This window comes from Carassius auratus, unplaced genomic scaffold (assembly GCF_003368295.1).
Source record: "Carassius auratus strain Wakin unplaced genomic scaffold, ASM336829v1 scaf_tig00031124, whole genome shotgun sequence".
Taxonomy (NCBI): domain Eukaryota; kingdom Metazoa; phylum Chordata; class Actinopteri; order Cypriniformes; family Cyprinidae; genus Carassius; species Carassius auratus.
In genome coordinates this window covers 43,139-71,109 of record NW_020525897.1, presented here as the reverse complement: position 1 = coordinate 71,109, position 27,971 = coordinate 43,139, and the positions used below count along the sequence as shown (strand labels likewise).

The following is a 27,971-nucleotide window of genomic DNA, read 5'->3' as shown; positions in this document are numbered from 1 at the left end:
GCGAGAACATCCCGTAGAGTGACTGCCTATGGAGAAAATCAGTAATGAACTGAATCTGTCTTTTTGTTTGTTTTTAAGAAGCTGATTATTTTACAGAGGTATTTTACTCAGATAAGTGAGATATCAGATAAGTGGGAGAACTTCCTCAGATGCTGTAAAAAAATATGTGTGGATAATAAACTCAGTAGCAGCTTTGTAGTATTCCTTCTGTTTGAAAAATAAAAATAATGTACATTACATTTCACTAGTAGTATATTATACTAATCAAATCAAACCTATTCACAAAGTATGTTTAGAAAACAATAAAACTTTAAAATAAAATCCTATCCAGTAGCAGTGCTAGTTGTGAACTCATGCTCCAGTGTTCAATAGTTTGTGTTTCATTCCTATTCCATCATAATCAATTCGCTGTATGTAAATGTGACCGAAATTAATTTTACATAATGTTTACCTTAAGGAGCGACTCCCCTCCAATGTAAATGTAGATTAGATCATGATGACTCATAACATGCTGGAACAACTGAACACTAGAGAGTGGTCTTATCACAGGTCTTGATTAAAGAAAAAAAGGTCAAGGGGGTAACATGAGGAGAATTACAACCAGCAACGAGATGAGACTAAAATCTATAGAACTGTCCTTTGTAGTCAAAAGACAGATCTCCTTTTAACCTTATTAAAAGAACAGAACCGAGTCAAATACATCATGAACAATTCTTGGCTATTAATAATGTGTTTCTGTGTGTGTGTGTGTGTGTGTGTGTGTGTGTCTATATATAGAGGGATTAAGCATTATAGTTTTTGCAAGCATTATTTCTGTTTATTGTATTTATAAATCAGTAAACAAACATTATATTGGAGGGAACAATAGCAGGTACTATTCATGTTATTAGCTAAAGCGTTATGTTAGCTATACCATTAGCAAATCACAATTAATAATTGTTAATGAGCTTTGATTTAAAAAAAAAAAAAACACAGTCTAGTCTAGTCTAATTAATAGCAGAGTGTATTCATGGCGGGGGGTAAAACACAAGACATGTGCTACATTTGATTTACCCTGAAAGCTTATGTGTAAACTTAAAATTAAGAAGATTATGCAGTCGGAAGACAATGGCAGCAAAAGGCAGACACTGAACAAGCTAATTCCAAGCAACTAAAGAGATTTCTAATTGTTGGAATGCAATATATGCCATATGGCCATCTGGTTAACAAGATACAGACTCAACGCAGACTATGTATACAATTCAACGATCTGAGTCTCATGAACTGATCCCATTAAACAGCAGGTAAGCCTGTCCTGCAATTTAAGTAGCAAACTAATTGGTTGCTAAGCAATGGCCTGGTGCAGCATTACCATTACTGTCATCTCAAACCAAACTACAACAGGAGACATCTAGAGGGGGTACGGCTGCAGTTTTTGCTAAGCTAATGTATGATTTTGGTATGCAATCAATGTAATTAAAGCTTTCCAACATGCACACTTTTACAGACATGTGAACTGAACACACTTGAGTGCACTGTGGTATCAATCTTGCCAACATTAACAGTAGAGCCCATACTCTTCAGCTCTGCACCAACTTCATACCATATTGACTCAAATGTGTGACAGTATCGCCACCATGGTGCATCAAAAAAGCATGATATCACACAGCGGGCATGACACAAATTTACAAAGTAAACATATTACACAACATAAAACTGCATAGAATAAACTGCACTCTCACCTCCACCAGCCAGAATTTATTTTTTAGGTATTCCTTAAACCTGTAAAAGGGAAATGTTTAAAGTCAGTCACACACACACACACACACACACACACACATATATGTACAGTATTGTTCAAAATAATAGCAGTACAATGTGACTAACCAGAATAATCAAGGTTTTTCGTATATTTTTTTATTGCCACGTGGCAAACAAGTTACCAGTAGGTTCAGTAGATTCTCAGAAAACAAATGAGACCCAGCATTCATGATATGCACGCTCTTAAGGCTGTGCAATTGGGCAATTAGTTGAATTAGTTGAAAGGGGTGTGTTCAAAAAAATAGCAGTGTGGCATTCAATCACTGAGGTCATCAATTTTGTGAAGAAACAGGTGTGAATCAGGTGGCCCCTATTTAAGGATGAAGCCAACACTTGTTGAACATGCATTTGAAAGCTGAGGAAAATGGGTCGTTCAAGACATTGTTCAGAAGAACAGCGTACTTTGATTAGAGAGGGGAAAACCTATAAAGAGGTGCAAAAAATGATAGGCTGTTCAGCTAAAATGATCTCCAATGCCTTAAAATGGAGAGCAAAACCAGAGATACGTGGAAGAAAACGGAAGACAACCATCAAAATGGATAGAAGAATAACCAGAATGGCAAAGGCTCAGCCAATGATCACCTCCAGGATGATCAAAGACAGTCTGGAGTTACCTGTAAGTACTGTGACAGTTAGAAGACGTCTGTGTGAAGCTAATCTATTTTCAAGAATCCCCCGCAAAGTCCCTCTGTTAAAAAAAAGGCATGTGCAGAAGAGGTTACAATTTGCCAAAGAACACATCAACTGGCCTAAAGAGAAATGGAGGAACATTTTGTGGACTGATGAGAGTAAAATTGTTCTTTTTGGGTCCAAGGGCCACAGGCAGTTTGTGAGACGACCCCCAAACTCTGAATTCAAGCCACAGTACACAGTGAAGGATGGAGGTGCAAGCATCATGATATGGGCATGTTTCTCCTACTATGGTGTTGGGCCTATTTATCGCATACCAGGGATCATGGATCAGTTTGCATATGTTAAAATACTTGAAGAGGTCATGTTGCCCTATGCTGAAGAGGACATGCCCTTGAAATGGTTGTTTCAACAAGACAATGACCCAAAACACACTAGTAAACGGGCAAAGTCTTGGTTCCAAACCAACAAAATTAATGTTATGGAGTGGCCAGCCCAATCTCCAGACCTTAATCCAATTGAGAACTTGTGGGGTGATATCAAAAATGCTGTTTCTGAAGCAAAACCAAGAAATGTGAATGAATTGTGGAATGTTGTTAAAGAATCATGGAGTGGAATAACAGCTGAGAGGTGCCACAAGTTGGTTGACTCCATGCCACACAGATGTCAAGCAGTTTTAAAAAACTGTGGTCATACAACTAAATATTAGTTTAGTGATTCACAGGATTGCTAAATCCCAGAAAAAAAAAATGTTTGTACAAAATAGTTTTGAGTTTGTTCAGTCAAAGGTAGACACTGCTATTTTTTTGAACACACCCCTTTCAACTAATTGCCCAATTGCACAGCCTTAAGAGCGTGCATATCATGAATGCTTGGTTTTGTTTGTTTTCTGACAATCTACTGAACCTACTGGTAACTTGTTTGCCACGTAGCAATAAAAAATATACTAAAAACCTTGATTATTCTGTTTAGTCACATTGTACTGCTATTATTTTGAACAATACTGTATGTATGTATGTATGTATGTATATGCAATAAGTAATGACAAACCACAGGCCTTGACAAATTAGACCCTTTTAGCTGTTACTATTTACAAAGCAGCAGGGCTTGTGTACCTTATTACTTTAAAAAAAATGGTTCCAACATAATAAATATAGTTGTGATAAAGAATATTAAAACACAAATTTCCATCAAACCCACTTTTCATCAAGTGTGGACTCATTAAGTGCAATTTCTTCCAGTAGATCTCCACACGTTGCTATGCAGCACAAATAACGAGGCTGCACTGACAACACATTCACTACTAAAGCAATTTTTATCCACGTAGAACACTTACGTGTCATTGAGCTCCTCCATCCTGACACCATACAAAGTCCCTTACATAATAACATGTTCTGTGATAAAACTACTGTTAAATCTTTAAATAATTTGATCACTAACTAAAACTCTCCCATTATTTAATTGAAAATTATTTCTCCCATTATTATTATTATTATTATTTTTATTATTATTATTATTATTATTATTATTATTATATTGTTCTTGTTGTCATTACTCCCTTTTATTTAGATGTCTTTAACTGTACTTACTTCAAAACAAATAAATTAATTATTGATTTGGCTTAAGGGTAAATTAAGGGGCAGGAATCAACAGTTTAATTCTAAGAAATTAATTAAGCAACATGTAGTTGCATGCAGGTAGCCTATATTTAAAAAAGATAATAGTGCATTGTATAATACATTGTATCAGTTGATTAATTTAAATGTTTGAACGTTTAATATAAAGTAGGTAAATTATTGTTGTTGTTGTTTTTGTTGTTGTTGTTATACAATTGGCAACTCTATTGCAAACTGTTTTTAGTATGGTAATTTAATTTTAATTTTACCTGCTGTAGTATTCCCTAGAAAGAAAAAAAAGTTTATTTCTCTCCCGAAAGATGGCGCCATATTAATCCAGCTACCACATTTTTATTAGAAAATAAGTGGGCGTCCTTACATTGATCATGTGTTCAATACAATTTACGCACAGTGGATTTGTCGTTTGGTTTAACAATTTCTAACGAATTAAATGCTGTAAATGTTGTCAGTGCATTTGTTTTCCTCAGCTGTTTATTGTTCTTACAATTGTTTTCGATCCCATAATAGCATGTAATGCATTCAAAGCCTTCACAGACGTTTAGAAAACGGCCTTATAACTTTTTATTATTGTGAATCTATCTTTGTTGATGTATTTTAGTATGCCATACAAGCACGCTTGTCATTGGACAGCTGTTCCTTGAGGAAACATTTTTGATTCGAGCAAGATCAAGTCAATCAATCACAATACCCGCCCACAATCTAGTTTGCTTCCCGGTGATTGGTTCAAAATAGTACCGTTTAAGGAGTCTCTTTTATCTCTATGGCTGACGTAGACGTCTATCTCCATCAAATGAAAACGTAAGTTTGGTCCGTGGGGAGAGGCAACTGTTATGGAAGTGGTTGTCTCTTGAATTTACTTTATTGTATTTTCACTCACCCTAAATGGAATAACGTCTTTGGGGATCCACTGCTTGTTAATTTAGTTCGGGAAATAGAAACCGAGCGAAAGGCCTTTCATGATATAGAAAGAACTCTCTGGAAAGAGCTCGCGCGTTATTTATTTTGTGGTGACCGCTTCGTGCTTGTGGACAGCGCGACAAAACATACGCACTTGTCTACTTGTGTTTGTTAAAATTGGGTTTCTACCGGAAAGTTTGTGATAGTCTCGGCAAATTAAGTTTTAAGAAGTGCACACGGTGATTGTGTTGTTTAATTCGTCGTGGAGTTCAAATATAGCCGACGCTTGGTCAACACAAGCCGTAATATCTGCATGTAAATAACGTTATATGGATTGTAGTATATGGCCCTCGTCTGCTCTTGCAAAATGCAATGGGACTAAGTGAGGCATTTCGACCGCCAGAATATATGTGCTTCACTTTCAAGCCTGATGAGCAGGTAAGACACTGAACTTTGTGTATGATAAGGTGTTATCTTTTTCGTTTTAAAGTGCGTTCAACTTGAGAACCAGGCGCATGTGTCAATCAACAATTAAAGTGCGCTTTGGTGTCCACCTGTGTGTAACAGTTTAATGACAGCATGCAGTTGCACCTGATCACTGTTCTCTGCGGTATGCAGGCGCATATTGTTTTACAGCAACCGAGTTCACTTTCGGTCAGCATCAATCATGCGATCTCCGATTGCAACACTTGCACTTCCGATATGTTTTTCGCGCCCGCTTTGAGCTGGCTTCCCTAGTAACTACGCAAACCGTGTTAAAAATACACACACACACACATATCAGCATGACTAGTTTATCATATACTCACAATTAGCGTGCAAGGCTGTCTGCAATTTTTCATAATGGATCGCTAGGAACCGTTACCATAGTTTCCTTAAAGTATTTGTTCCTGGCAATAAAAAATGAGGAAGGGTTTGTTTACATTAAACAAAATAAATTGTATAGTTCAGTTCTAAATAAATGGTTATTGTAATTTTATATAAGTGCATTATGTCTTTAACCTTGTAAACTGTGGTCATTAATAGGCCTATTTGAGTCTAGGTTTTAAGTGTCAAGCAGATTCATGATAAACACAGCCCTACTGTAAAGTATGTTAAAAGGATGCATGCAAAAAAAATGTCTGGTATGAGCTGAAAAATCTGTACAAGATGTTCAAGTTCTTATTTCTAATCTTTGGAATGCCCGACATACTGTTTGTTCACCTCATCAATGAGTAAATGGGGTTGCAATGTCTAATCACCTGATTTAAAATACCTGTGAATGACCTGTAGAATGTGAAGGCATTACAACCTCTTTTGGAATTTTTGTCTTTTTGGTTGCTAGAGATCATGAGATATCAGTTAAAAATGATAGTAGTGCTGCTAGATCAGAATAAGGTCTTATTGTGTAATGTTTGCAGTCAGCTTTCTGCCATTTCTGTTGTTTTGGTGAAACCCCTTTGTAGTAACCCAGTGCATAATTTTTGACCCTACGTGACATGCTTATTTCCAGGCGGAGTGTGTTATTTTGGGAAAATAGTGATTTGTATGTGGGTGCAATCATGCAGTAAGCTGAGCATTGAATGTTGGCTGGCCTTAAGGCTGTCCCAGCTGAGGGTCAAGCTTGAAATGAGCTCTATGGAATGTTGCCACTGGAATCATGACCTTAAACAGTAGTCCTGCCATTCTTACACTCTCTAAATCCCCTAGCTTTCTACTGTAAATCGCATAATTTATTGTATGTTTATAGAAATAAAAATACAGGGACCGTCCACCTTAACTGTTATTGAAGGGTAGACATATGATTGGCTCCTTCATTACAAGGGAGGATGGGGGGGTGGGGGGTTTACAGATATGGACTGAGTTGATTCTGTAGTGAGTGAGTAGAACCAGCTCTTGAGCAGCCTAAAGTTGATGATACATGGGGCAGCTTTTATGAGCAATGCTGCTTGAGGACTTTCCCATTGAGAATAGGCAACACATAGGCATCTGGATACTTTAGATGGGTTGTGGGCCCTGTGTCTCACCTGGTTACTCGTTGACGGCAACATTGCCCAGCAACATATCTTAAAAAGTTGCCTTATGTGTCATCACCTTTAGGCCTGAATGTTTGACCCTTAAAGTGGCTTTTTACTGGGGTGTGTTGCACTCAAATGTAAGTGGGAGGCAGTGTTTAGATCCTGGCCGAGTTTTGTGTTATTTATTTATTTCCTTATTTCATTCCTAAGCTTACAACTGGAATGTTGCAGGGGACAGTTTATCCTGTATCCGTTCCGTTTCGTTTTTCACGTTTAGTTTTTTTTTTTCCCTAAAGACTGAGGGGAAATGAATGTGAATGGTTTGATTCTGTCTTCATTTATAGAAAATATAGTCAAGATTTATTTTCATACCATTGGGTATTGTTTGTTTGGATACTGTAAGAAATGTAAATTTAACTCGCACTTTGTTTTCCTTAATTTTGTCTGAAACAATTGGGCAAAAAGTGTTAAATAATCAAATTAAAATCAAAAGTATAGTTGATAATGGTTAGTACATTAAAAAGTGTTTTTTAGAATTTCTTTCAAGGATTTAAAAGCTATTAAAGAAAATGTCTAAACAGTTTTTTTATTCTCAATTAAAGTTGGCATGGAATGAGTCTTTATTCCCTATTAAATATTTTTCTACTTCTGTTTTTTTATTTTTATTTTTGAATAGGATATTTTCTGGAACTTGGATCAAGAAAATCCATTTTCATAATCAACTTTTTAAAGTCTACCATTTATTTTAGTTTTTCCTTCATTGTTGTACGCAGCAAATAGAAGCAATACAGATGTTCAGTTATTGTAAAAATGGGAACTATGATAGGACATGGTATTGTTAACAATGTTTTACTCATCCATTTATCTGTTTATTCCTTTGTAGGTCTAGCAAAGACAGTCAAAAATGTGAACCGGTTATTGATACGCTACCAGATTAGTTGTGCACCAGTAGCAATGGAGCGGAGCAAACGCAACTCCATTGCTGGGTTCCCCATGCGGTCAGATTGGCTGGAGGACCCGGATTTTGGCGGAGGAGGAGCAGAAACCGGTCCGGCACCGCTGGACAGAGTGTGTCCCTCATCTTACCGGGCCCTCATCAGTGCCTTTTCTTGCCTGACCCGACTTGATGACTTCATCTGCGAGTGGATTGGCTCTGGGTTTTTTTCAGAGGTCTACAAGGTAAGATTGTGTGATGACTAAGTCCTTTCAATTTCAGTTATTAGTCACTTGGTTTTACCAAATCACCCGCAGAGTTGAGTTCAGAGATAATTCTTCTTTAAAAGGGAACATGAAAACATTGATTATCTGATTCAACAGTTTGATAACTCCTACAGTTTTTGCACACCAGGAGGTGAGAGTTGTGTAATTTTTTTTAAAGAAAGACGGAGATTTAGTGGAAAAGGTCCTAAAGGATTCAGTTGATGACTGTCATCTAGGTTTTAATGTCAGATAGGTGTGCTTATTTTGGCATGTAAAATTAAATGTTGTTGGCTTAAAAGTGATGATATTACAGTACTTGCTATTTGATTACAGCATGTCGTTAACTTGTGCAAAGGAAGAATAGTAGCCTATAGGCTAGTACAGATCGCCATAATGATGGTATATGCTTAAGAGAGTGAGTCTTTCAGTATTATATGATATCAAAGTTAGAAGTTAATGAAGATGAAACATTGTGGTTAACACCTGGAAAGATTCAGGTTTGTGTCCAAGTTTAAATGCAGTAAATCTGGCTGCTTTTAGTCCATTTACATACTGTTGGGCCTGAAGTATTGCATAGCAATGTCTGCCATTGGCTGACAGTGACACAGTTTAAATCCGGACTGATATCAGTTCATGTCCTGGTATCATTCCCTTCTCTCTAACCCAATAGTTTCCTGTTTTTCCGCACTTTATCCTATCAAATAAAGTCATTAAAAGTCCATTAAAAAGCCTGTTTAGATACTATTACCTATTACTATTGATTTGAGTGACAAATGTTCATTGAATCGATTGTAAAATCCATTTTGAATGTCTAAAGTTTTATACGGCAAATAACACCAAATATAGGTAAATCCACGGACAACAGGCAGGAGGAATGTAAAGATTCAATATATTGGTAAAGACCAATATTTCTGATGATTTATTGGCGTGAAGTTACGTGCGCAATGACAAACAGGAGTGCAACATTTTCGAAAGTAGTATCTGCTTTTCTCATCTTTCACCTCGTGTACGCGCACCAGATGCGACGACGATGTATGTGCCATTGCATAATAAGGTTATGTTAGCCTATCCAGTTGAAGAATCTAAAAAAAAAAAAAAAGAACATCAATGTGGAGAAGATCTTGTTTACATCAAAACTGAAACCAACCCGTTCACACAGAACGCATACGCTATTTTGCGCATTTTCTAGAGGGACACCGTTGGACTCGCGTCTCGCACAAGAGAGCAGCATGTTTAGAAAGACATGTAAAATGAATGTATTTAATTTAATTTTCTAAAAATATCTCGAGACTTTATGTTGGGCTTTTGTTCCCCATCCCACTGCATCTCATGTTTTTCAATGAAAAATTGTATTCTGTGTGACTGTTTTTCCGCCCTTTTTATTTATTTAACAATCCATTCATGATGCTGTTTTGTTTATAGTTCTTTAAGCAACTTAATTAATAAAAATTGGCTCATAAACCTTTTTAAATATTGTGTTTTTTTTTCACAGTCATGTATACTGATGCTTTGAATAAACATGCAGTAGGCCTAATATTTTGCTCGATGCGCTCTTGAGCCTCAGAAGAGAATCAAAAAGCTTTTCTTCAACCTAATTGAAATTATTCATTTAAAATTCGAATACAATTCGAATTTTGATCATATTTAAGTAAAATTTTTGAATGTAGTTTTTCAGCTATTTTGACAGCCCTAGGCGATTCTAACCCGAATCTGTATCTGTATGCATGAGACTGTCTGAATACCGGCAGAATTCACATTTCTGTTGTAAAAAGAGAAACGGTGTGCGTATTTGTCCGAAGCTGCAGTTGCTGTGTGACGCCTGTTAAAAAAAAAAAAAAAAAAACCTGGACGCGCTCCGAGAGAAGGTCGTTAAAATCAATTTCTTATTTTCGTTTTCTAAACTTGTGTTGGTTGATTCGTGCAATAGATTTTCGAACATAAAGTGACAGTCGACACGGTCACGGTTTTAGACTAGACGGGAGAAGGGATGGGAAAAGATCTGGGCACAGTTTTTCCAGAACTTCGGTGTCAAGCTGTTTTAATGATTTTTTTTTTTTGATGTATTATGGTGCCCGAACCCATATGACTTTGAACAGTGACCGCAAACATTTAGTTTACTGCAGCCGCAGCCATCATTACCAAGCGCGAACCGTTGACTCTGACAGTGAATGAGAGGAGACGAAGCGAACGCACAGGCCACCTGTAAACACAGATGACGTCAAGGTTTTTTTTTTTTTTTAATTAAAGAAGATAGCCTTCATTTGTATGTAGGCCAAGGCAATTTATATATTTACAATAGTTACTATAATTAATAGTATTTTATTGCGTTTGTATTAGTTGTTTGAAGAGTTAAAAAAAAAAATTGGTCGGTCTTAACGCAAATTTACAATCGGCAAGTCGGTCGGACTAAAAGCAAAAAAAAAAAAAAAATTGAGTCGGTGCTAAATTAACAGGGTCGGTCGGGTTACAGCAAACAGGAATATTTTTAAGGATGGCCTTAACCTTTGTTTTTTACAGTAACATGCACAAAGTAGCTTTCAGAGTTTGTGAGAGTCAGTGCCTCATCTGTGATTTCTCTGTGTTCTTCAAACTAATGTAGCAGACTGGTATCTTTCATTGAAACAAGCATGACAGGTAACACTGACATGTCAAATAATTGCCATTCCAGATGATTAACATGATGCTGAGCATCAGTAGTACAGTAATGTATTCACTGTGAATAATTAAATGAAGTTTGGGGGTCAGACAAGCCCTGGGAGAACAGCGCATGATGATGCCCATTACCAAGATCAATTTCTTTAACATAGCATCAGCATGTAACGGCCACTTAAATACTGTTCCTGCCACAAATGTCAACGTGTCTTTAAGAGAACTTCTGTGGTTGTATGCTGTTACTTTTTAATGCACGCATTGTGTTGTGAGTGCACACAAAGAGTCTAAAGTGAAGACTAGCTTGCTGCCTTGAGTTTTCATTCTCTCCCTCCTGCCTTCTGTTTTCTCCGGGTAGACTCTAACTTTGGCACATTACAAGCAGTGAACTCTTTCAGTCACAAGCAGTATTGGTCTCAGCAGAGCGTCTCTGTACATGCACGTGCTGCATCAGGTTTTCTTTTAGATTGTGGTTTTGTCATAAATGGGCCAAGTTTGTCCTCTAAGGCAAGGTATAAGTCATTTAGAGATCAGAGATCAGCCAGTTTTAGATCAAACTGTGTCTGGAGAGATGCAAGAATTGTAGACCCTGCAACTTCGAAGCCTCTATTGGCCTAGTTTAATTCTGTCCATATAGAGTTACCTGCACTAGAATGTTTTGTGCTTGTTATAAGCAGATAAATGAACCTGTTACCAAGTTTTTTTTTTTTTTTTTTTACTGCTGATAATATCTGTAAGAAAAAAACTAAAAAGAACTGTGCAAAAATGATGCAGCAGATTGTCACTAAAGCAGTACCCATATGTATAAGCCGTAAGACTGTTTAAATATACATAAAATATTTTCCTCATGATCTGCATCCTAAAGATAAATAAGTTACAAAGATTTTCCTTTAAGGGTAGTGCCCCAGTGACAAGCCTGTTGTACCACTAAATGTTTGCACATTTTCTGAGAGGGAAGTTTTTTTATGAAGTTTGTTTGGTGGCATCCAGTTGCGTATTTGGATTTTCTTTTATGATGTTTGTTTTATGATGTAGACACTCTCGCTGGTAGGAATTAAGCTCCCTTTATTTTTCTTGCAGACTCTTTCACTTTTAACATTAGCTTTTATTTAATGAAGCTAGTGTCCAGGAAATGCAAATTCCAAAGCCTTTTGTGAACTTTGAATTGAGCATGCGAATAGTTTTTTGCAGTTTAAATAATAATAATAATAATAATAATAAATAAATAAATAAATAAAAATATTTAAGTCAAACTAGTATTGCCTCAGGTCTGTGAAGCTAAAATTATTCGGACAAAAAAAGGCAAAAGTTAATTGTTTACATAGTTATTTATATCCTGGAAAATAAAAAGTGCAGTGAATTGAAATCAAAAAGTACTTCAACTTTTGTTTCTGTGTAAATAAATAATTATGGAGCCCTTGTTGAGCTATGGTTTTGAACCCCTGAACCTGCTCCCCTTAAGATCGATGAGCATTACTTGTTAGTGATTTGTAATATGTCCATTTAGAATATTTCCACACAGGTGGCTGAGATTTAAAGCAGAGTGAGTGGTTTTAGGATGACAGGCAGGGGGTGTCTGCATATGAGCCAAATACCAGCTGTGCCGGGGGTCTGAAAGAGCCTGTCTGGGAAACTAATTCAATAATTGTCTTTTTAGTTTATTTGAACAAATGAGTTTCGATCTGTGCCAATGTGGCAGGCTCAAATAAACATCTAAAAACCCCACAGCAATATGTCGATCCCTAAATAATCATATTGCTCAATGCTGCAATCCATCTGCATTTGAGGAACCAAAACATTTTCCTAGGATGCTGGATTTGTTACATGTGCAGCAAGCTGTGATTTGAAAATGGCAGAACAGATTGAGAGATGCTTTAGCGGAGGCATCTGCTGGGTCCATGTCTGACAGGTGGCTCTCACTGTAGGTGGGCACATGGAATGGGCTCTTCCTAGGCTGCTGATTCCCCAGACTGAGATTGGTTGCACTACGGTCACCAACATGCATTTAAAATAAAAGGAAATGCTCAAAATGTTTGCTATGTGTTATAAATACAACATTCACAGTTTTCAATGTTTCGGTTCCCTTGCACAGAATTTTGAGTAGTTCATTTTGTTGAGTCTTTTCAACACTGTTTGAAACACAGTTTGAGGAAGTCAGCATTTTACAGACATAGAAGATTATTATTTTTTTGTACCCATGAGGAAATCCTGTGGTTGATATCTTTTTTCCTAAATGTCCTTTTATTGGTCAGTGAGATGAAAGCACAATGCGGAAACTGATCTGCAAAGCAGATTTCAGAAATGTTGTGAAATCCCTAACGATACATGGCCAAAAGTCCATCGTGCAATGTTCGTCTCTTTTCTTTCTTCACCATGTGCTAAAAAATAAATGGCTGTGTAATAACGATATTTAATAATGACTGTTCTTTCAGATCTCATTTGCTATGGCACTTCCACTCTGAGTAGTATTGTTGGTCCGATGCCGTGGCTTTCACTTTCTTTGATGACATTTTCAGATAGTAGCACGTGAGAAGCAATGGTCCGAGGTACACTTAACAAAAGCCGCAGTATTTGCATTCCTTTCAAAATGAACATTCAAAGCATAAATGAGTTCCTCTTAAGCCTGTGTTATACTTTTGGACAAATACGTGCGGTCAGTAGGCCACTGCATATGCGCAGGCTGTGTGAAGAAGCCCGTTGCTACTCAAACCTGTACAATCCATCGATAAAACTATATAAAGACAGCCAGATGTGCAATAACCCCGGTCAATTGTTTGTTCACGTTTTGTTTACTGTTTAAGCCAATCTACTGCGCATGTATGGAACACATTCGCGGAGCGGACCAACCATGCATGATTTCGGTAGTATAAATACAAGTAGTCCGTGTCGCGCTGTCAATGTACACGTCCTGATTGCTCAAGCGGAATATAACACAGACTTTACATTTTTTCATTTTGTCTGTATGGTTTAGCTTAATTCAGAGTAAGACTAAATGAACATTTCTCATTTTCTTTGTTTGTTTTAGGTGCGTCACAAAGCTTCGGACCAGGTAATGGCCCTAAAGATGAACAAGCTGAGTAGTAATCGTGCCAACATGCTGCGAGAAGTTCAACTCATGAACAGACTCTCTCACCCCAACATACTCAGGTTTGTTTCAGTACCACACCATTGTCACAGTGCATTAACGCACTTTTGATTGGATTAAAATGAATGTGCTGACAGCCTTTTTGCAATGTTTATTCCAAAAAGAGAGTATATCAAATGATGGCCCGAGAGGTGTAACAGGATTGCCAAATGTCCAAGGCTCCGAGCTAGGTCACGGCTTCAATGTGCAAGGAAGGTTTTATTGCAAATTCCAGGCCAGTCTCCTTTCAGATTCTCTACTGCCGTGTGTCTCTGTGTAGTTACTTTACGAAGCTGGTGTTTGCAGTTGTGGTTTACGTTAACAAGAAACTAAGGAGCTAATGCCAATAAAAGTCAATTTAATGAGCTTGTAACTAAACGGAAAAATTGAAATAACATGTTTTTCAAAGAGAAACTTGACTGCAGTATTCATATAAAGCAGTGGCTGATGTAGCTTAATATTATGTTTCGTACTCTTTGAACAAGGAGTGTGCCTCGCTTTATGCACTGCCAGTGGCTCAAAATGAATGCAGTCTTTGAAACTGTGAGACTGTGAGAGTGTTGCTTTCAATGTGAATCTTTCTCTCCTTTGTAATGGAAAAGCAGAGATGACCTCTTCCTCCTCGTTCTACAGAAATCCATTAACAATAGATGGAGTGAAACGACATCCTGAGTTTAGATTTCACTGAGATCAAAAAGCTGTTTTCTTGATTCTCGACTTTTGCTCGGTGAAGAATTCGTGAGTTTTGTCAACTGAGATAGCACGTACCTGGGAAATAGGATCTTTTTGTTATTTCTGTTTGTTTTATTTTATTTATTTGTTATTGTATTTTTAAGATTGGAATCAGTGCGTTTTTGTGACAAAATGCCACCCAGAATAATAAAGCAGTTGTCTTTCAAACAATGCTGCAGTACACATTTGGTTTACTGGTTAAATATGTCTGGTACTGCTTCCATTTTTGTGATACTTGGCTTGTTTGTAGAGCAGAATTTGAGTCTGTGGGTGGATAAAGGAGTGTGAGAGGGTCTGTGTGTGGTTTACAATCACACCATTGTTACATCTTATTGAACGGGGGTGGAGGGACTCTAGTGCAGACAGGAGAAAGCTAAGAGGAGCTTTGTTGAAGAAATCCCAACACAGACCCGCAATAAAAGCCAGGCCTGGGCTTTTATGGGGCCATAACTTTGAAAACACAGACAAATTTGTATCCTTTCTAATGACTCGTGTGAGGTGGCCATTCAGAGACACATCGATACATTGTGTCATTGCTGAGAACCAATTAGTGAAAGGCTACTGCACGTCTATATCGTCTGGGACTCACACTGCCATTTCAGAAGCCATTACTCCAGTCTTCAGGGTCACGTGATCCTTCAGAAATCATTTGAATGCTGATTTGTTGCTCAAGAAACATTTCTTATTATCAGTGTTGAAAGCAGATGTTGCTTAACCTTTTTTCCTTCGAATTAATAGTTTAAAAGAAGAACATTTATATGAAATGGAACAATTTTGTAACCAGTTTACTGTCACTTTGGATTAATTTCATGTACTCATGCTGAACAAAAGTGTTACATTCTTAATGCAATTGACAGATATATTGTAATGTTGTGACTATTGTAATGTACAGTATTACTGTTTTGCTTCCCTTTAACGAAATTACACTTGTTTGCACTCTTTGCTACATCTTCCATCTCTGAAAGATGAAGCAGACATTTGTATTTATAGCAGAAATCTTGCCTTTACTGTGCCATTGTGCCTGTTTACATCAGAGTTTCACCCTTCAGTTGACTGGGGACAGTCTCAAATTTTATAGCTTGTGTTGAAGTACAGCCCCATAAACCTGTCTGAGTTTAGGGTGTCATTTGTAAAAGCCATTTTTGACACAACAAATGAATGTAGATCATAAAATGAGCCCGTTGGACAGCAGCCTCAGAGAAAGTCAGCGCTGGTGTAGACAGCAGCAGCTCATTCTAGTTGATAAATGCTGAATTTGCACTTACGCCATTGACTGCACATTGCACATTTTCAACGTCTTAGAAATCTCCTCAAACTCTTAACTGCTGCTGATTCAGAACATTAAACTGACATCAACCTTTCTTCTTCTTTTTTTGTTTTTGTGGTGTAGATTTATGGGGGTGTGTGTACAGGAAGGTCAGCTCCATGCTCTCACAGAGGTAAGTCACATCTGAATCATGTGTTTCATTCACCACACATCTCCTGTGAGACAGTTGACTTTTCTTCAGTAGCTGTACCTAAAACAAAACTTCTTTATAACATTGATGACATTGCAACATGACTTCCTTCTAGCTTGAAAAAAAAAGCAGAAGATAACTTTTATAAGATAGCCTTTTGTACCAATTGTATTGTGTTGAATTTATGCTTGAATAATACTTGCACTACTGGAAAACGTTGGCCTGAGAGTGCTTGCAGGGCACCTTTTGATTCCTAAATCTGTGCCATTTCCCTCTGAATCAACTGTGACACTGAACAGTTCAGTCTTTGTTCGCAATGGCTCGAGGGGAAGTATACTATTAGAGAGCCCTCTGGCAGTCCCCTAAAGGCATGCTGTATTTTCACCATCTCAAACTGTGGGGGTGTGTTATGCTTGTATGAATGTTACTTTGCTATATAGTCTTATGCTCAAGATGAACACAGATTTCACAGGAAAGAGGGTTTTACTTGTTAAGCAGGAAGTGTGTGTGTGTTTGTTTTTTTATTTATATATGTATATATGTATATATCTCAATGTTTGTGTTCTGTTGTGATTTTATAAAATATAAAACATTTTCAAAGATAAATCCTGGGTTTTAGGTACCACGTTAGTGGCTTGGCGTTTAGCGGCATTCATTGCCATAGTAACTTACGCTCCACAGCTAACCTGCTCCGGGGCAGATTATGTTCTGAGTTAGAGATCTCAAACTGAAGTTGGACCAATCAGATGTGAGAGAAGTGACACATGTCTGACTCAGTCACTCCAGTTTATCTTGCTCCAAATTAAAGGTCACTAATGCTAAAAAAGAAAAAAATAGAAGAAGTCTGGCTTTAATGATAATTAAAGAGTCGTTTTATGATTTATATAATTATTGTGATTCATATTATTATTATTATTATTATTATTATTATTTATCTTTTACACACAAGCAGTTTTAGTTTAACAGTTATTATAAATCTTTCTCTGTCACTATATATTTTCAAACGTATTTCACTTGTGACTGCACTAATAGAGCAAGATTATTTATTTTGTTTATTCTCCTTCGTATTTCATATGATATTTAAATTTGTCTTATTCTTCAATCTCTTAACCTTTAGCAAAACCTTTAGTTTTTAATCTCGCTTGGTCTCTAGAGAGAAGTAAATCAAACTTGCTTTATGTTGCAAGGCTCATTCAAGACATTCATGTGCACGTGCTCCACAAACTCAGGATCAAAGTTGACAAAGAAAGTTGATGAACCGCATCATGGTACCAACAAAGCCGGATTGGAGAGGTTTGGTTTTGTCAACTCAAAATTAATCCTGTAACTCTGAATTTGTTCAGCTACCATCATGGTACAGGCCCCAGGTCTTGGAGGAAGTTTAGTTAGTTTAGTTTTCACAACACAGAAGTATACCAGAAAAAGCCTGGTAAACACTACTGTAATGTACTAGTTTGTAATGTTATTGATATCTGACATGAGTTCTACAGTTCACATTCTGTGTCAGAAGGTCTGTTTTTGTTTTGGTCTGTTTCTGCCCACTGCCAGTTTTTCCAGTAGTATTTAAAACACTTTGCCACTCACCATCAATCTAAAAAGGTCTAAGACCAGAGGCATATTAAAACAAAGATAAATCAACTCATCAACTTTTCTACTCATTTTCTACGCCTGCCATTGTCAGTTGCGCTCATTCTTGTTGCGTGTCTTCAATCTGACCACTCGCTGTAGCACCGTGACTGAGGAAAAAGCGGGTGTACCTCACGCGTCCTGAAAAGTGAATCTGCGGGCTCTTTGATTGCCCCCTGGTGGTTGGCTGCAGAACAGGTAATAAACCCCGCCCTCTCCCTGTAAACAAATGGGACTTGAGTCAAAATAAACAAATTAATTACAGGTCTGTGGGAGTTTGATACCACAGCTCCACCTCACAACACACTCAACAATCTCTACTGCGCAGACTCTGGCTGCAAATGGCGTAATTTACTCCAGATGGCAGCAGCCATACTGCGATGCTTTGGCTTCATTTTTCTATAGTGGAAGGAAGTGGAGACACGTCGTCCATCTTTCTTTTTTTTTTTCTTTTTTTTACAGTCTATGGGTGGAAAGGAGCGGGAGAAACCATATTTTGAATTTGGATTGCAGTACCCATTTTGGCTACTGCTAGCTGTCAGTATTACATACTGCATCTTTAAATGAATGGTTCTCTTTCATTTACTCACCCTCCACTTGTTCCAAACCTGAGTTTCCTTCTTCTGTTATCACAATAGAAGATATTTTGAAAAATGTTAGTAACCGAACAGTTGATGGGCATCATTAACTTCCATAGGAAAAAAAAATACTGCCCATAAACTGTTCAGATACAAAAAAAATTCAAATTAGCATTTTTTGTGTTCAACAGAAGGAAGAAACTCATACAGGTTTGGAACAAGTAGAGGGTAAGTAAATGATGACTGACTTTTCATTCTGAAAGTGAACTACTCCTTTAAGTCATTGAAGGTCACTTGTTCTTACATCGCCCTGTGACCTTTGCTCTGCTTTTTTGATGCATGTTGACAGAAAGAGGTATTAGTGCAGTGGTAATCACTGGCCTGCTAAGGGATTATACTATTTTTCGAAGCCACTGAGGCCTTATGTTGCTCATGCCATTAAGAATTCCTGGTCCTGTTTTTCCCAATAAAGACAATTCATTTAAAGGCCACTGAGTGAGTTGCCAGTGTATTACGTAAGCTCTCTCATCACACAACGGTTCTGAAATCAGCCCCGCAGGAAGGTTTTAATCCTTTGTTGTAACCTGCATTAGCACCCAACACATTCAATGTTACTGATTCACCAAGTGGATTAGCTCTATATCGGCATGCACATTAGTCACCTAATCACCTGGAGAAACACAGCTTTAGACCTAACCTGGGCTATTCCTTTTTGTTCCGTTTAATCAGTCTGGCAGTAATCGTATAGTAAACGCTGACAAAAATGGTGTGATCTTGGATTAGTTTTAACCCACTGAAAGATGAAGCCAAAAGAGATCACAAAAGCAGAGCACTTCCAAATGAAAGATTTCCTGACCTGGGTTTGGAATAGGTCCTGGGCATGAGATCAGGTCTGTAAGAAGAGAGGCAAATAGGATTAGACGGAACTGCCAGGCAGATTTGGCTTAGCTGATTGTTTACCATTTACAAATGAGGAGAAAAAAAAAAGCTTGGTAAAGGTCTCAACAGAACTAATTAGTATTTCTGCAAAACTGTTGAATCCAGTCATAGCAACTTAGCTGTTATATTTTACATTGAGTGGGTCATGTTGCGATCACATGACCAGCTACTGTAAATACTATTTGCTTTGAGTGTCCTATTATAAGACACCTTTTTCTTACAGAATAATTTACAGCTGCTTGCAAATTGTTCATTTCTAAAATAGCATTAATAACAGAAAAATTTGCTTTTGCTTTATGCTGCTATGTGTCCTTGACATTTTTGTCGAGCTTTACAGAGCACTATAAGCCAACATCCCACGCAGGAAAGTGTTGACTCATTTGAGGAACGAAAGGGCTGTGCGCGCCAGTTGGGACAGGGCTGAGTGTTCATTTTGTCAACTTGAAGTTCCAGGGAATTCAGATAATTAGATGCTTTGCTGGTGTTTTTTTATAAATGTTGATCTCCATGTTATGCCATGGACCGCAAATTTTGAGAGAGTAACTAAAAAGTGCTGTACCTCAAGATTTTACTTTTGCCTGTAAATGTGATACTGAGTCCTTAGACTACAAATACACAACCCTATTTTGTTATTTTATTCACTCTGATTATATGGTAGGAGCCATTAAAATGGATAAGGGGCCTAGGAGTAGCTAGTTGTAGAGATCCTGTCATTTAGACTCAGCCGTCTTGTCTGCCTGTTGATATCTCGCCGTGCTTACTGCATACTAAGATCCCCCTGTGATTAGTCATCCATGGCTAATTTTGTTAGCTAAATGTGGAGCCCTTTATCTGTCAGCACAGATCATTTCAGGCAAACCAAAGTTAGCACACTGTTGAGTCCAGTGCCCTGTGGTGAAAGCATCAGGCTCCTAGTGAGTAGCATGTGTGCCACATTAACTAATCTTTTAGACTTGTTTTAAAGTTAATCACACACAAACCATTCACTGCACTGCAAAATAATAGTTCATATGTCTCTTGCAGAATAATTGCCTAATAGATGGTGCTGTCATCCAAATTCACAATGTGTAACAGAAGCACTTAAAGGGTTCCTGCTGGGCTCTGCTAATCTGCATGCTTTTGGGACTTGAAAACCAATCCACTTGATTTTTTTATTTTTTTTATTATTTTATTTTTTATTTTTTGCATACTCTGTCAAATTTAACCCATCATCCTATTTATTGTACCCTCCTGAAAACAAAATGGACCATTTGTGAACTTCAAAGAGATGCAGACCGTGAAATCTGTTGCATGATATGTGACCCTGGACCACAAAACCAGTCTGGGTTAGATTTTTAACAATAGCCAAAAAAACATTGTGTGTCAAAAATATCTATTTTTCTTTTATGCCAAAAATCATTAGGATATTAAGTAAAGATCATGTTCCATGAAGATATTTCATACATTTCCTACCGTAAAAATGTAAAAACTAAATTTTTACATTACATGCATAATATGCATTGCTTAGAATTAATTTGGACAACTTCAAAGGCGATTTTCTCAGTATTTTGATATTTTTGCACCCTCAGAATCCAGATGTAGTTGTATCACAATAGTTGTATCTTGGCCAAATTTTTTCGGATCGTAATAAATCATACATCAATGGAAAGCTCATTTATTCAGCTTTCAGATTATTGATATATAAATCTCAATCTCAATTTCAAATAAATTAAAAAAAGTAATTTTTTTGTCTTCTCTCTTTTTTTCTCAGTATATTAATGGTGGCAACTTGGAACAACTGCTGGAAAGCGATAAATACCTGAGCTGGGCCACACGGGTCAAACTGGCCTCAGATATCGCCATGGGACTCAGTTACCTACACTCCAAGGGCATTTTTCACAGAGATCTCACCTCCAAGGTACAGGACACTGTCCTCCTATTTATTGCATTCAGTCATGACATTTGAATGTATTTTAAAATGTCATTTATTCCTGTTGAGAGCTAAATTTTCAGCATCATTACTCCAGTCTTCGGTGTCACGTGATCCTTCAGAAATCATTCTAATCTGCTGATTTGGTGCTCAAGAAACAGTTGTGCTACTTAATATTTTTACACAAGTCATGCTATCTTTTTTTCAGGGTTTTCCATTAAAAGATATTTCAAAAGATATCAAAAAAATAACTAGCTTTTTTTTTTTTTACATTTTCACATGACTTTTGGTACATTTAATGCTTCTTTGCAGAATAAAAGTATTAATTATTTAAAAAATCTTACTGACACCACACTTATGAATGGTAGTGTATGTAATGTCATAAATAATCATTACATTGCTAGATTTTATTAGCTTTATGAAGGTAGGCAATTGCCGGGTGTACTGAAGGAACACTTGTCCTGTGGGTTAATGATGCAACTTTATAAACAAGAAGACCATGTCAGTCAGCACTGAAACAGGTGCTTTTGATTTAGTCTTCACAGTGCTCTTGCAGGTGCCATGCGCTGACATGCTTTCTTTACCTCCAGCTGTTGCGTTCTCTCCTAAGCACTTCTGGGACTTCCCATAATTATACGCTGTGGGAATCACCCTATGGCTTTTTTCACTACATCATTACTTTCCGTTTAAGTGATTCTAATTGACTGAATCTCAAGTGTAAAGTATCCTGTGGGAGGAGCAATATGTTCTTCTAGTTACTGTTTCTTTTGATGTTCTCTCAGAATTGCCTAATCAAGTTTGATGATAATGGATACTCCGCGATCGTTGGAGACTTCGGCCTTGCTGAGAAAATCCCCAGTCATGAGTGAGTAACGGGCAACATGGAGACTGACTTGAAAAACAAGTAAAACATGCACTAATTTCGCAATGTGCTGATTATAACAACAGCAGAGTGGGCATCCTTCTGTTTTGCTAATCTGAAAGGAAGCAATGGTGAGATGCAAACTGTACTGGCAGGGGGTGGTGCTATCTGTTTTGGAAGGAACATACCGTCCAAAGTCAACTTTTAGGAGCGCTAATAATACCAGAGCAGCTCAAGACCCTTTCTCTCCCATGACCTTCTCACTACTAGTGCAATACTACATATTTTCATTAAAAATGAATAGTCGATTTGTTTACCTGAACAACTAGTCTCTGTAAACTGAAAGCTCTGATTTCAGGTTCACCGGACCCCAATTGGACTCATTTTTTGTTAATGCTTGAATAACGTGCTTTTAAAAGCAGCTAGACTGAGCATGACAGAATAGAGACGACTGCAGGATTTGCTTTTATTTTTAACCTATAAATCCTTTTGTACATTTTAAAAGGGTCAGTTCACCCAAAAATAAAAATTGCCATATATTATTCACCCTTATGTTGTTCCACACCTATAAGACTTTGATACATTTGTGTTTAAAAGTGAACAAATGTTTTTGTAATTGATGACAGAATACATTTTTTTGGGTCAACTTTCCATTTTAATGTGCGCTGAATGCCAATGCCAAAACGTGCAAGACCATGTTATGTAAAACGGTCTGACAAAATTCTATTTAAAGCACTGCCACTAAAAACATTGAAACTAAAAAAAGGGGAAAACTCAGACAAAGCTACTTGAGAAGACGTGCTGTTGATCAACTGGTCACCCCTTCCCTATTTAACACACATTGTTCCAAGACTTCCCTTTTCAAAGTACAGCTGCCTCAACTGAACTTTCAAGTGCCGTTTAGTCATTGTAAGGGCCTGTATTTCTAGAATGTGTGAAAGCATTTTGACATTGCAGTCTTTTGACCAGTATTCTGTGTTCAGTTTTGAGGGGGAAAAGCTGTCCGTGGTGGGATCCCCATTCTGGATGGCTCCAGAAGTGTTGAGAAACGAGCCGTATAATGAAAAGGTCGGATTCTCAGTTGCAGTCAACACAATCTCAGCACTATCACAAGGCTTGTTTCTTGCCAGCCTCTTTCAGAACACATGATAATTTCTCTGTATTCATTTCTAGGCTGATGTCTTTTCGTACGGCATTATTTTGTGTGAGATAATTGCAAGGATACAGGCCGACCCTGACTACCTACCACGCACTGAAGTGAGCAGTCATGTTTAATTACAGATCAACTTTGTAACGACATCACTTGTTGTGCTAGTCATTTAAAGCCTCTTTGTCCTGAGTATGACTTTTACCCCCACGTTTGCTCCTTGCAGAACTTTGGCCTGGATTACCATGCCTTCCAGCACATGGTTGGAGATTGTCCCCCAGACTTCCTGCAGCTTGCCTTCAACTGTTGCAATGTGAGTTTCTATTTTCAATCCATTAGTGACTCTTGTAATACTTTGAGAAAGCACCAAGTAATTGATCCTAACTATATTATTAACATGTACTATATTTTTATTTAATAGTTATATTATTATAGTTTCCTAATAAATAATACCATGCTGATGTGTTTTTATGTTCTTGTTGTCTCCACTTATATCCCAGATGGATCCAAAGCTCAGGCCCTCGTTCCCAGATACAGTAAAGAGACTGGAAGAAATCCAGAAAAAGCTTAAAGATGACGACTCTGAGAGGGAGAGGATGCTACTAACCGCCGGAGAGGTGGAGAAAAAGCCCTTGTCCAAAGGTGTGTGTTTATTCACACAGACAAATCAATACTGGGAGTGAAATAACTAAGCTGCAAACTGTCAATGCGATCATGAAAACTACAGGTGTCCATGGCATAACATTTCCTTCTCTATTTCTGGCACTAACCCAAAAGCTTTGCTGTGCTTTGAACACATCTTTGATGCGAGTTGTTTTGACGGAGAGCTAGTACATCCTGTCACCCCCTGAGGCTTGCTCATATCATCCAGCACTCTCTTTCCATGTAATACCAGGAGGCCAATGACTTCTAAGTGTAAGGAATCTGGAAAACGAACAGGATTGGAGACATTAAAACTGCAAAGAGAATACTTTTTGTTAGTGAAGAAAACAAAAATAACGACTTTATTCAACAATTAGTCTTTTCTGTCTCTCCCCACATCACCGTTGCACAGGCTGCGAATACTGTTCTGTGTCAGCTGTGCCACAAGGATGCCCTGTTTTCTCATCACTTCACAGCATTACTTGGCAGTTTATGGGTCCGTCTCAAGCCTCCCAGTTTTCATCCAAAATATCGTAAATTGTGATGTGATGAACAAAGCTTTTACAGGTTTGGAACGACATGAGAGTAAATTATTTAATGACAAAAAATAATAATTTTGGGGTGGAGTATCCCTTTAAAGGAACACTCCACTTTTTTGAAAATAGCCTCATTTTCCAACTCCCTCAGAGTTAAACAGTTGTGTTTGGATCCATTCAGCTGATCTCCGGGTCTTTAGCTTAGCTTAGCACAGATCATTAAATCTGATTAGACCGTTAGCATGTTACTCAGAAATAACCAAAGAGTTTTGATGTTAAACATGATTAAACGCTTTGCCTTCCACGTAAGTAAATGAACATTAGTGATTGTCACCCCCTGCTGTTCAAGATTATTATTTCATGCTCAAGTGGTGTCTTCTATTTGGTGACTAGCAAAAATATTGTTTTTAAACAGGGTTTCGGAACATTCCTTGCGTCTTCCATTGCTCAACAAATAGTTAGCTACACTTTAAACTTACTCCATTGGTTGAGCCAGTACTGTTATATCAGGCTCTGGTCAATATGTTCGGACTAACACAGCAATGTTTTTACCCTTTTTCAGTGCTGTACTGTGTTTACACTTTTCAAGTTAATGAATAAATATCAGTACATTAGCTAATTAATTTGGTATGATCATACACTTACTTAAGATGAACATCTATTCTTACAGTATTTTTAAAAAATACAGTAAAAACAGTAATATTGCAAAATGTTGTTACAATTTAAAATAACTCCATTTTAATATATTTTAAGTATAATGTATTCCTGTGATGGCAAAGCTGCATTTTCAGCAGCCATTACTCCAGTCTTCAGTGTCGCATGATTTTCCAGAAATAATTCTCATATGATAATTTGCTGCTCAAGAAACATGTCTTATTATTATCAGTGTCTCAAACAGTTGTGCTTTTTCATATTTTTGTGGAAAACATTTTTACTTTTTTCAGGATTCTTTGAACACAAAATGTAAAAGAACAGCATTTATATGCACTTAAATCTTTTGTAAAATTTTAAATGTCCCTGTTGATCCATTTAATGCATCCTTGCTGAATAAAATAATTTTAATAAAAAATAAATGAATAAAATACTGACCTCAAACTTTGGAATTGTGGTATATTGAGTTGAAATGTTAAAATGTATTAGTATAAATATAAATAACTATTAATTAATTTATTTCTTATTGTTGTTCTAGGTCCAGCTGAAAAGGATATAAAGAGGTTAAATCCTCTTGATTTTCAGGATGACAAGATTTCACCCAAGTCCCCCCCTCCACATCGCAACATCTGGCTTTCCCGAAGCCAGTCTGACATTTTCTCTCGTAAGCCCCCCCGTAAAGTGAACGTCCAGGACCCCTACTACAACCCAGGACCTAGAGGATTCATACACGGGCAACCGAAGGTCAACCCTTTCAGTGCCAGAGAGGACTTAAAAGGTGGCAAGATCAAGTTTTACGACATGCCCAGCAAGTCGGTCTTCTCGCTCATGTTTGATTTGCACTCGCCTCACGGCAGTCAAAGCTCACACCAGCCTCACCTCAACACCAGCACAGGAGTCTCCGGCAACAACTGCTTCCCATCCTGGCCAGAGACCTGGCAGCTGCCCGGTCGGCAGTGCTATTCGCTTCCCGTCTCACCTCTGCTGCCCCACTCGGATGTCTTATTCCCATCGCACCTCACGTCCAAGAACGAGGCCGGACAGCCCGGTGCTGAAAGCAAGCAAAAAGCATTGAGCAGCTGGGCTAAGAAGTACGGTGTTACTGAGATCCCTCCATACAAGCTGCCAGCGGAAAGACAGGAGGAAGTGGGAGCGGCTGAGGATTGGTCATCTCTGGTACCCTCTGAGGGAGGAGAAGCGGAGGCCATGGACAGAGGAAGCCCTCCAGACGATAAAGGCACAATCCTTAGCCAGATACAGAACGGAAACCTCGGCGGCTTATGCAAGGACATGAAGGCTGAAGACCAGGATGGCTTGATGATCTCCAACAAGAACTCACTCACGCTGAGCATGTCTGTGGAGCCACAGGAACTCTGTCCGATTGTCCTCACAGCCTGCAAAGCTCAATCTTCAGGAGAACGCATCTCCAGATGTGATATCTAGATGGTTGAGAACACTTACTCAAGTTTGAATTGATCAAATGCCACGCAAAAGACTATATTCATAAAATATTTAATATGATTATAAGTTGTATTTTTTTCTTTGAGGGAAAGTAAACCCTTGTAACTTAAGCTAAAAGGGTGGCTTGGATTGAACAAAAGAAAACGGTGTGCAACACTGATCCGGTCCATCACACTATGAAGAACTCCAGAAGTGGGAGATACAGTGGACGTCACCTCACACAGGGCTCATGATGAGACGCATTCTGTGATGGTTTTTTTCTTTATAATACATGCACATACCACAAATGCTGTTTTTGTTGTTGTTTTTTTTGTCCACAAACAGTATCTAGTGCTTATTTAGGTGAGCAGCTTTGGCCATTTCTACATGATTTTATTTATTTTTATTTTTCAGAAGTTAACGAAGAACAAATCTATTTGGAGGAAGGTGATCGAGTGTTTATTTTATTTTATTTTTTTGCACTGCATGGGCCTAAAAAAAATCATTCCATGCCATCTCGCATCTTAAGAAGGTCCTGTTTTGATCCTATGCTAACGGTGTGTGCCATGGTAATTTCAAAACAAGATCATATTCACTCTGACCTCTCAGGTCTTCAAAAAAAAAAAAAACCCATGTCTGTATCTACTTAATCTATAATTGCACTTGAAATAAGTTAAATGCTTTGAACTTTTTTATATATATATATTTGTCACTACATTTCTATGCAATAAATTTAACCAAGGCATGATCATTTTACAGGGATTTATTTTGATATTTATAAGAGAAAAAGTAATTTTACTATGTCTTCATGTCTGTGAACTGTTTAAACTGTGTTGTTGTTTATACAATCTGATGAATAGAGATTTCTGTACATGTTGAAAATGGTTATTTCTTGCTAGTTTATTCTCTCTATTTTTCTGCTTATTCAGTACTGACTGTTTTCTCAACACTTTTAGATTGTAGATTTGTAACCGAATCAGAGATGTATATTTCTACAAGAGACAGATCAGGACTTCAGATCACCTCCCCCATTTATATGAGTTTAATTCTTTAAATGCATATGTATTCCCATTTGTTTAAAATAAATTCAGAATGCCTTTGTTGATTTTTATTGTGGCTTTGCTTTTTGTACTTTTTGTTCATTAACCATATACAGTTCTGCAAATAAGATTGGGCAAATATTGCAAAGTCTAGATGTGCAAAGTTAGCATAAAAACAGATCCCAACAGACTAAAGACTGTAATTAAGCAAAAGCTGGTTCAACCAAATACGGACAAGAGGGGGTGTTCCTTTTTTTCCCCCCAACTCTGTTATTATTATTTTTTTCTATTCCCATTGTAGTAAACCTTGCATTTAAAGGCTCTTTTATAGTATCTACTAAGTCTACTCTAGCAAACTGTTAAGAATACTGAATTTAGATTTAAAATCAGAAGACGAAAAACAGCCATGCCCTGGTCAGAAAACGGTAAAAATATATATATATATATATATATATATATATATATATTTTTTTTTTTT

The 27,971-nt window shown here is 37.4% G+C and overlaps 1 protein-coding gene across 2 annotated transcripts; it reads left to right on the top strand.

The window, feature by feature from the left end:
* Positions 1–4,785: 4,785 nt before the first annotated feature.
* LOC113080375 (dual specificity testis-specific protein kinase 2-like) lies at positions 4,786–27,564 on the top strand. 2 transcript variants are annotated; one of them, XM_026252546.1, is made up of 11 exons: positions 4,786–4,865; positions 7,845–8,140; positions 13,836–13,957; positions 16,057–16,105; positions 21,017–21,163; positions 21,958–22,040; positions 23,021–23,105; positions 23,211–23,294; positions 23,411–23,497; positions 23,685–23,826; positions 25,552–27,564. In XM_026252546.1, exons 2-11 carry the CDS (start codon positions 7,916–7,918, stop codon positions 26,454–26,456), a joined length of 1,929 nt encoding a protein of 642 aa, XP_026108331.1. In that variant the 5' UTR covers positions 4,786–4,865; positions 7,845–7,915; the 3' UTR covers positions 26,457–27,564. The 2 variants fall into 2 exon arrangements, with proteins under 2 accessions (XP_026108331.1, XP_026108329.1); XM_026252544.1 differs by lacking the exon at positions 4,786–4,865 and adding an exon at positions 4,872–5,402.
* The last annotated feature ends 407 nt before the right edge of the window (positions 27,565–27,971 follow it).